Source organism: Planococcus citri, chromosome 1, assembly GCF_950023065.1.
Source record: "Planococcus citri chromosome 1, ihPlaCitr1.1, whole genome shotgun sequence".
Classification (NCBI taxonomy): Eukaryota; Metazoa; Arthropoda; class Insecta; order Hemiptera; family Pseudococcidae; genus Planococcus; species Planococcus citri.
The window spans coordinates 49653799-49664748 of NC_088677.1; the positions used below are offsets into that span (position 1 = coordinate 49653799).

Below are 10950 nucleotides of genomic sequence, written 5' to 3' on the forward strand. Positions count from 1 at the left end.
TTTGGAGAATTTATTTCAACAAAGTGTACTTACTTACTGATGTCGCACGAGTTGATTATTTTATTCAATATGGTCGTAATAGGTTGGAGATGAACGTGCTTAATGTCATGAAAACTCGGAGGAAGGATTTAGAATCTTCGAAGAGCAAGCTTTGAACTAGTAATAAGTATGCGAAGTACACAAACAATATGCTTTTCATCGTTAATTAGGTACCGGTTCCGATGAATTTAAAGAGCTTCGTTCTGTGAAAATTTGCTAAACTTTTTCCAAGTAAAAAAAAAAAAAATGACAAAATTTACAAATTTTTCCAAAAAGGCAAACAATGAGCAATAATGTCAAAAGTGTACCTACCCAAAGCAAACTGTCATTTCCATTTTTTGAACAGTTCGTGATTGAAAAGGTAGGTGGAGGGGGTAACGGAGTTATGAAATTATGTATGGGTAGATTCTGTTACGAAATCCCGTCTGGTAAGTCATACCTCATGTGGCATTCAAACAATCGTTGGCCCTGCAAAATATTCCACAGGCAACTTGAAAAAACGAAATGCTTTAAAATACAAATCAGGCTGAACTGAAGTATTACCTATTTTTATAAACACCATGATAAACACCTTCATTGTTGAAGAACAGCCGTTCAGAATTCAGAATCGTCCAATTTGCTCTCAGAGCATTATCTGCTTTTGTGTTTAGAGTTGCGTATCAGTACCTATTTTGCAGGATTTTTTTAAAATTTTTCTTGAAGATGAATTTTTTTATGTAGGCCCCCAGTACTTCTTCCTACTTACCTACTTTGAAATTTGTTTTTGTACAGATATCGAATACTTATACTTAGTGGAACTTCAATGTTCTTAAGATTTTATTCTTGCAATTTTGTATTTACCCTTTTTTTGGTAGATACGTAGTTAAATTGCTCATTGTACATTTTTGAAAACGATTTGTTGCATGTTTATTGTTTTAGCCGAATTTCCATTGTACATAGGATCCATTGTCTGTGTCAACTGTTTGGTAGGTACCTAGACCTAAGTACCTACATGGTAGATTTTCGCATGGTCGAAATCGACATTAAATAAAGTAATATTATAGGAGCTAATTTTGATATTGGCAGATGAAATGATTAGTTTACGTTATACTCGGCTAGTCAAGTAAAATCATTCTCTATTCGACTATCTTATTTTTCCCCAATAGTATACAAACTTGGCACGGTTTCAACAACGTCATGCGTTAAAAATGTGAAAAATAGTGCGTCGGAAGAAGTATTTTTTGAAAAAAAAAAAAAAGTTCTGAAAATAAATCTTTAGTTGGCCGGTATTACGACCTTTGCTTGTCATAGATAAGGCTTCAATCCAAAATACGCGTTTATTTTCAGCTTAACTACGAGAGCTGCCATTGACCTCGACGGTTTCATCTTGGAATCATGCCTCGATACTATAAGATGCAGATTCTATTTTACAGTTACATACGAATTTTCACGCGACTGGGTGTTGAACTTGATTAATCCCTCTCCCTTTCTTTACAGCACATGTAGCTTCGAAATGACAGTTGTTTTTTCTCAAGTATATATGTTAGGTACCAAGTCCGAAATTGTACAATTCGGGGATAGTACAGCCAATTTTGTACCATCTCCGAAGTGTCCGGACCAAGCGTGAATATTACTTTTTCATCGGACTATGTTCGTACCATGCCCGGAGGGTCCGGACAATGTGTTCGACTTGGTACAATTTGTGTTGTGCAAAGTCCGATATAAAGTTTTATTATGAAGGAATTCGAATTCCATGCCTTTATTTAAAAATTCAAATCTTGACATTTTATTCAAGTACAAAACGAAGGAGTTTTATTTTTTGATTTATAAATTTTCAAAAGCTTTTGCAAACGCATTTACCTATTTTTTTATTTTAAAACTGAAATGTTTTGACATTTATTTTTCTAATTTTTCAAATCTTAAAACCAGAAAAATTATCCTTTTGCATCTAAATAAGGTACCTATAGGGACAAGCCAATTATTTAATTCTTGAATTAGGAATTTTCGAGAGCTTTTGCTCTCGCTTCGCACTAAGGCCAAAGTTTCTTCACTATTCTGAAGTTGACATTTTTTCTTCAGAGAACAAAACTAAAGAAATTATTTTTTAATCTTAGAATTATAAATTTTTAAAATGTTGAAATCAGAAACATTATTTACAAAGATACCTAGGCCTATTATTTAGATTTTGAATTACGTATGAATTTTTGAGAGCTTCTATCCTCACTTCACTCTAGGGCCAGTTTCTTCATTATTCTGAAATTGACATTTCTTCTTCAGGGAACAAGACTAAAAAAATAATTTAATCCCAGAAAATCGAGAATTATAAATTTTTGATAGGTTTTGCCCTCGCTTTACCTGGGCTAATTGTTTTTCATTTCAAAATTTTGCATCTCTCAATTTTTGAGAGCTTCGCTAGGGCTGATTGTTTTTCATTTCGGAAATTGAAATTTTTATAGGTAAAATATCGGCTAAAATTAGAAGAATTCCCAAGGCGATCAAGGCCCACAACATTAACTTATTTTATTCTTATTGATGCTATTCAATCTTTTAAATTAGGTAATACCAATATAATATACGATTTTTTTTCTTGAGAAATGAGCATAGCAATATTTGAATCTTTAAAAATTCCCCAAAAATCAACAAATGAATTTCAGCACCCGAAAATTTTGCTGAGGTGTATTTTAGAGTCATCTTTAAATTTCCTTTGGAATAAAGGGATATAATATTCGAATTCATTCATTATAAAACTACACTTCGGACTTTGCACAACACAAATTGTACCAAGTCGAACACTTTGTCCGGACCCTCCGGGCATGGTACAAACCAAGTCCGATGAAAAAATAATATTCACGCTTGGTCCGGACACTTCGGAGATGGTACAAAATTGGCTGTACCAACCCCGAATTGTACAATTTCGGACTTGGTACCTAACATATATATCTAGCAATTAGGTATGCGCTAAAACGCCGGAAATCTATCAAATCGTACCGAATATTCTACTTGGCACTTGTCCTTTTTTCAGAAAATTTAATCGAAGTGCATGGCTCGCAATAGGAGCTACATTACTTTAAAAAAAGAGCTTGAAGCTGGGTTGACTGTGTTTTTTTCCTTAGGTAGGTATCCGAGATAATCACGAGTCGTTTACAATGGAAATTTATTACCAGGTAGAAACCTTAACGGTTTTAACGATACAAAAAATAATGAAAATTACCGTTAAACCCTTAGTAACCATCCAGCCAAGTTGTATCTATTTAGTGGGTGGTGGTGAGTGATAGAGGATGTTTTATGGAACACATACAGTCAAATCGGAGCTTCATCGATCTGTTTTTGTTAGCTGACCTCCGTGCTAAATTCCAGTAACATTCGAATGAGGTAATTTCTTTATCAGTTTTACTTTCCCAAAAAGTAAGTATTAGGGATACTTTATCAAATCAGGTTCAATAAGCTTTAAAATTGAGTTCCTATTGAATAACAAATTCAAATTCAAGTACCTTTTTACCAGAGCGGAGGATCATGAAGGATCAAGGACGGAGTGGAAAATTTATTATCTTTGATTTTCATGTCTCATCAGTATGGGGTAGAAGAAGTAACATTTTTTAAAACAGCGATTCCTAATTAGAAATAATTGATACATCTTACCACAAATTAGCTTTTAGGGCTGTATTCATAAACGTTAGGGATCACTTGGCGAAGTAGTGAACTTCGAAGAAATTTTTTTATTATTATTAGACTGAGAGATTGGACTCCGAAGTATTGATTCATTATTTTAAAAATATGAAATTTTTATTCGTTATGAGAAAAATTAAATCAAAATTCACCACCTAGCCAAGTGATTCCTAAGTAACGTCTATGAATACTGCTCTTTATTAACGCAAAAGCAGAAGACATGAATTAAAAAAATTCAATGTTGCTCCTTATTATTGTGAAGATATGCAACCGAAATAACACAAGAATGACGAAATTTACCGTCTGTGCGTTATTCAGGTTGCAAATCTTTGCCATTAAAAATCAGTCAAAATAAAATTTGGACTTTCTGATCTTATTGGTTGTTCAAAATCCAATCCTGTAACCTCTGTGCCTTAAGCATTTTGGCTAGGTAATGAAAAAATGGGGCACGCTGAACGCCATGTCGCCATCTATGATGATTTCCAGTGCCCCAGCTTTTTTGATCGCGGGATGCCCGACACCGCGAAAAAAATACAATCTTTAATTTTGAGTACCGTGGCTAAAATTGGGGAATTTGTATATAGACGCGCAATTATCTTAAATGGCACGTGTGACACTGTGATACCCTTGTGGATGTGGTTAGTTTGTGAAATAATTTGCTGATGTGTTTCGAATTGCTTACTAGTACTTTTGCAGGTCCAGGAATTCATTTCTCGACGGAAATTGTCGCTATTACAATTACAATATCAACTCAAAATAAAATATATCATTTATTTCAATTTCAGGGAAATGAAATTGAAAATAGTTTTTTTTTCACGGATTTTCATCAAAGTACGAGTTAACAATGACTGAACATCACTGAATGAATAGGTTCTGAAAACACGATTTGAATACATACCTAATAGATTAATACGATATCATTCCTACGTTGATTTGCATCTTAATAAATTCTCTCTATACAACATACCATATCATCAAAATCAATTTTCAAGTTCTAATATTGTACATTTAAAAAAATGAGAAAGAGCTAATTTAAAATAAACTTTTTTATTATCCTACAAAGAGTTCTTTTTAAAACATAAGTAAAACAAAGTTTAAAAAACGAAAATTCGATGAATAAAAATAATCGTGAAAATTTCATCGTGAAAAAATGCATTAATAAAGAGAACAGAACTCTTCAAAGAATTAAAAAGAACAAAGTGCATTCGGTTTCAACAAATGACTAGCTTTGCTATCCGGCGATCAATTTAGGCGCGATTTTGTTCAAAAGCAACTGAAAAACAATACAAGCCAAACTATTCATAAAATAATAACACTATAACTAATACGTCGTAAGCATAGATAAAAATTTAATACAAAACGCATCACTTATCGACTACGCGAACACTTGAGATATTCTACCACATGTGAGTTTCTCTAATCTCGCTAATGATTAAATTAGCCTTTTGCAAAGCTTTCAACATATCGGCGGCTTCTTTACGACGTTGAGCTATGTGTTCTGATTCATTTAGTAGCTCTTCAGCGTGATCAGACTTATAGAGATGAGTAACCAACTCTGATTGTAGATTATCTTTAATGTAGTTGACTAAGAAATGCATAACAGCTTTAGGTACGCTATCTTGAATAGCTTTTCGAACGATATAAAAGTACGATTTAATTAAACGTTCGATGACGTCGCAATCACGCTGTTCTTTGTCGGATAATTTACGACTGGTCTGAGTTGGAACTTCGGGTAACAGGTTGATGGGTTTTTGAGGACTTGTAACATGTTGAGGAGTCATCTGAGGCGAATTGGTCGAGGATTCGTCTTTACCTGAGCCATCGCTTTTGCTAGATCTCATAAGCCAATTTTTCTTATCAGCCATCGATTCCTGTTCAACAGGCAAACCGTTAGTTTGACGATGAATATTATGACGCGAATAATGATCATCTTCGTTGGAAGCTGCTTTCATGATCGAAGACACGACAGCGGCATCTTTGTGAAAATCAGGATGTTTCGTATTAATGTAAGCTAATTCGATGGCGACCAAGTTCTCCACCATGGAGTTAGTTGGCGGCAATCGACGACGTAGAAGATGAGTAACAACGTCGATTATCTTCTCGTGAAGCTTAGGAAATCGTAGCATTTCTTGTTGCGACTCGACGCCGCAATGTTGAATAATACGTTGCATTTCTTCGTGAGCTAATTCGACGCACCTGAGCGATGGTTCTTCCAGCCGACGAATTTGACGCTTGACCAAAAGCTCGAATGATACTTCGGGTACGAAAAGAGCCGGACGAGGACCGGTAGCGTTTCTAATAGCGGTCAAAATATCCATTTTAGTAAGACCGGCTAAAGGATCGATGGAATCTAAAGCTCGGCCAAAGGTCTCGTGAAATATAAAACATATCCTAGCTCCGCCGCATAATTCGGTCGTTTCTATGTTTCTCGAGGTACCTTCGATAGTAGAACAATAAGCTGAGGCGAATTTTGTGATGATCTGCAACAAGGTTTGGCTTTTATCTGATACGTCGTCACCGTACGAGCTGAGAAGAGTTTGAAATTGCGATACCATGACATTGACTCTAGTTTTCAGATCTGGTAAGCAATCGCGAATGTGTCTCATTAAAAGCCGATTTAGACTTTTCGCTAGATAAGGAGTTCCGTTGCGATTAGCCAACGTAGGATACTTCCTCTGAAGGAATGCAGCTTCATCTTTCAACGCATCGGTGATAGATTTATTATTCATAATATCTTGCTGAGATCGATTCACAACTCCGATTATACCCAACTTGACTGGTATAACTCTACCGCACAGTATTTCTATAGCATCTGTACCGGCATCCATAAGATCTAGTTTAGTAACTACTGCTAGCGTTCTTCTACCATCTACATCTACGTCTTTGGCTATTTTCAAACTTTCACTAGTAGCCATATCCGTATTGGCTGTAACTACCGCCAAAATAATCGAATTAGGATTACTGATGTATTTGATAAGTAATGATTTAATTTGCGACTCGATATCTTCCGGTTGATCACCGACTGGAACTTTGGTTAATCCTGGCAAATCAACCAATGTGAGATTCAATACCGTAGGTGAATATATTTTCAAAATTATAGGCTCCGGACAAATTCCTTTATTAGATCCGGCCATACGATCAGTTTCGGCTTCAATTTCTTTACGTATTTCATCGAAATCTGTATAAATTTTATTCTTCGTGTGTAAAAAAGATCCCCATTCGTCTACGTTCAAAGTGCCAGCTTCGGCTGATCTTTTATCTCTGTCGTCTTTAGGGCAATAATTTAGTTGTAATATTAGAGGTCTACGGGTAACAATTCCAGTGCCTCGAGGCAAGAAAGATCTACCAACGAGACTTTCAATCACCGAACTTTTACCGGAACTTTGAGTACCAACAACCACACATTGAGGTAACTGTATGGCATCTGAACCAACTGTATTGAACACATCTTGTAATTTGTTAATAACCGGAATTAAGGCTTCCATGCTTACGGCCGGTTGTTGTCAAATGCTTTATAATGGAAAACTTGCGTTATCTGTAACAAATGAATTAAATTATAATTCAGTATATTTCTGATGCAATTGCCAATATGTAAGGGCTGAACGAACATGCGCTCAAACACATATGTAACACAACCTGGGTATGTAAAACAGCCTTTGAATTACAATTAAATTTTTTTGAATACGTAGACTATGAATTTATGCAACTCGATTATGAAATGATTCAGAAATTGAAAAATACTTACGTAATAAGGATGCAAAATGAAAAAAATGCTACAATTGGAAGCAAACTATAAGCATTTTCGTTCTAAAATATCAATTCACTATGCAAAGCAAATTCATGTAACATTGTATTGGCATAAAATGTATGTAGCTAAATTAATTAGCGCATCATCTCGCATTAAAATTTTACACTTTACAGGAAAATTCAGTCACATTTCAATTAGAAATTATTATCACTTCTGTTTTTGATCTTGATCAATTTCTTTTGTTTTCCCCCCAATTTTCCCTCTCTTAATTCAATTAACATTAAGTAGCGCTCTTCTAGGACGTTGGAGGAACTAAAATCTCAACTTTTTCCATTTTATTTTTTTCCCCTCGAGGCTTTTGTAAGTTTCGAACTGAAATTTTGATGATTGATGAATAATATGATTGAGACGAATCATTATGCTCGAGATCAGCAGAGATGAGACAATAGATGTAATGAAATATTTCGCCTGTTCTGTATATATCTACCTAATTCGAAACTTTCCTAAAATAATTAATTATTTTTCCAATTAATTTCATTCAATGCATTTTGATTTCGAAGTTGGTTGAAAAAAAGGGGCTTATGTTTTTCCTTTGAAAATTCTTTCGTTGAATTTAATAATTAAAATTTAAAAAACTAAAAAGAAAAATAACACAAAACAGCTGAAAAATTAAAAAACAAAGTGAATTATTTGAAAGAAAATGTTTACTGCGAATCAAAAGAAAATCACATAGTTAGGTATTCAATAGAATATTCTAAAAACCACGATAACAAAAATTTTTCGTGAAGTATAATGTAAAAACAGAATAAAAGAAAACTATCGATATTTCATCACACGAACAGTACGACAAAACAAAATATGTACATAATAATGAATCTTTGTAATGATAACGAAGACAAAGCAGCACCTTTGATAAATATCTTTCTTCGAAGAAATACTAAGTATACGAATATTTTTTGAAAACAGTAAATAAACTAGGTATCAATAATTACACAAATAAACAAACGCTTCCCATTAAGCTCGTGAAATATCTATCGTCTGTTGAAAACTTCTAATAATAATAATAATAATATAATAATCACAAGTCATCCAGATAAAAACTACAAGAATACTTTTCCTAGCTAGATAAACTACCAATAAAAATTACCACATATGCGTTTCTCTGATTTCACTAATAATCACATTAGCTTTCTGTAAAGCTTTCAACATATCTGCAGCTTCTTTACGACGTTGAGCAACATGCTCGGATTCATTAAGTAGTTCGTCGGCTCGTTCAGATTTATACAGATGAGTTACCAGCTCCGATTGTAAATTATCTTTGATGAAGTTGACCAAAAAATGCATTACCGCTTTGGGTATACTGTCTTGTATGGATTTTCGAACGATATAGAAATATGATTTGATTAAACGTTCGATAACATCGCAATCTCGCTGTTCCCTTTCGGATAATTTACGATTATTTTCGGAGACATGATTTTCAATAGGATTTTCCAGAGAAGCAACGATAGCAGCTTCTTTGTGAAAATCAGGATGTTTAGTGTTGATATACGCCAACTCGATAGCGACTATATTTTCAACCATAGCATTTGTAGCTGGCAATCTGCGGCGAAGTAGTTGCGTTACGACGTCGATAATTTTCTCGTGCAATTTGGGAAATCGTAACATTTCTTGTTGCGATTCGACGCCGCAATGTTGAATCATACGTTGCATTTCCTCGTGCACCAATTCAACGCACCGAAGCGAAGGTTCTTCCAATCTACGAATCTGTCTTTTTACCAAAAGCTCGAATGATACTTCCGGTACAAAAAGAGCCGGACGAGGACCGGTAGCGTTTCTGATGGCGGTTAAAATATCCATTTTAGATATACCGGTCAAAGGATGAATAGAATTCAACGCTTTGCCGAAAGTCTCATGAAAAATATAACAAATTCTAGCACCTCCGCATAACTCGGTCGTTTCTATATTTTTAGCCGTACCTTCTATAGTGGAACAATAGGCCGATGCAAATTTCGTGATGATTTGCAGCAGAGTTTGACTTTTATCCGTTACGTCATCGCCGTAAGAATTGAGTAATGTTTGAAATTGAGAAACCATTACGTTAACTCTGGTTTTTAAATCCGGCAAACAATCTCGAATATGTCTCATTAACAGTCTATTTAATGTTTTGGCTAAATAAAGTGTTCCATTACGATTAGCCAAGGTGGGATATTTACGCTGCAGATAAGCAGCTTCATCCTTCAAAGAATCCTCTATTGATTTATTATTCATGATATCTTGTTGAGATCTGTTAACCACTCCGATGATACCAAGTTTAACTGGAATCACTCTGCCACATAAAATTTCCACGGCATCTGTACCGGCATCCATCAAATCCAACTTGGTGATAACCGCTAACGTTCTTCTACCATCAGCATCTACGTCTTTGGCAAACTTCAAGCTTTCACTAGTGGCCATATCGGTATTGGCAGTAGTAACGGCTAAAATAATGGAATTCGGATTACTTATATACTTTAAAATTAGCGATTTGATTTGTGCTTCGATATCTTCCGGCTGGTCACCGACAGGAACCTTTGTCAACCCGGGTAAATCTACCAAAGTTAAATTCAAGACCCTGGGAGAATATATTTTGAGCGTTATTGGCTCCGAAGATATGCCTTTATTATCTCCTGCCATCCGGTCAGTTTCGTTTTCAATTTCTTTGCGTATTTCATCGAAATTCGTGAAAATTTTATTCTTCGTGTGTAAAAAAGTCCCCCATTCTTCAGCGGTTATGATTCCATTTTCCGATGATCGTTTTTCGCGATCTTCTTTAGTACAATATACCAGCTGCAGAACTAACGGTCTTCTGGTTACGATACCTGTACCTCTGGGTAGGAACGATCTGCCCACTAAGCTTTCAATTACAGAACTTTTACCAGAACTTTGGGAACCAACTACGACGATCTGAGGTAACTGTATGGCATCGGAACCGACGGTATTGAACACGTCTTGAAGTTTATTAATGACCGGAATCAAAGCCTCCATTCTGTCTGATCTGATGCAATACTTCGGTCGATTGTTATATACTCACTATTATTGTGCTTCAGGTAAATATATCCTAAAATGATTATTCTTAGTATTAGTCAGTTGTTCCTTTCGAACACATGAACAATAAGTATTACGAAAGAAAAGAAAACAAATTTTACTCATACTTACACAGTTCAAGGAAACAAGAACGAAGATCATTCTAACAATGAATTTCCGGCATGTTGGCTAAAGAATTAAAGCTCGGAATATAAAAAGAGATTTGCCACTGAAAGAACACATCAAATAATTATTCAAAACACGAGTAATTGTTTCTCATAATTTGAAATGTTACACTTCACCATCCTTTAGAAAACTTTTGATGAACCTGAGTTATCTGATAATGAATGACGTTATCAATTATCATACAACTTTAAGTCATTCTCTGACATTCGGAGCGCTGCTAACCAAAACTAACTTCTTTTTCATTGGTCGAAATAAATGATACGATCGTT

The 10950-nt window shown here is 34.9% G+C and overlaps 2 protein-coding genes across 2 annotated transcripts; both read right to left on the minus strand.

Moving 5' to 3' along the window:
- Positions 1–4712: 4712 nt before the first annotated feature.
- On the minus strand, positions 4713–7673 carry LOC135832483 (dynamin-1-like protein). The gene is made up of 2 exons (XM_065345754.1): positions 7430–7673; positions 4713–7219 (listed from the first exon to the last, which is right to left on the minus strand). Exon 2 carries the CDS (start codon positions 7167–7169, stop codon positions 5082–5084), a length of 2088 nt encoding a protein of 695 aa, XP_065201826.1. The 5' UTR covers positions 7170–7219; positions 7430–7673; the 3' UTR covers positions 4713–5081.
- Positions 7674–8116: 443 nt separating this feature from the next.
- On the minus strand, positions 8117–10860 carry LOC135832484 (dynamin-1-like protein). The gene is made up of 2 exons (XM_065345755.1): positions 10630–10860; positions 8117–10529 (listed from the first exon to the last, which is right to left on the minus strand). The coding sequence occupies exon 2, from the start codon at positions 10454–10456 to the stop codon at positions 8576–8578; it is 1881 nt and encodes a 626-aa protein (XP_065201827.1). The 5' UTR covers positions 10457–10529; positions 10630–10860; the 3' UTR covers positions 8117–8575.
- Between the last annotated feature and the right edge of the window lie 90 nt (positions 10861–10950).

Excerpts from the sequence above, each read along its gene's own strand:
- LOC135832483 (XM_065345754.1), bottom strand. The coding sequence starts at position 7,169 with ATGGAAGCCTTAATTCCGGTTATTAACAAATTACAAGATGTGTTCAAT.
- LOC135832484 (XM_065345755.1), bottom strand. The coding sequence starts at position 10,456 with ATGGAGGCTTTGATTCCGGTCATTAATAAACTTCAAGACGTGTTCAAT.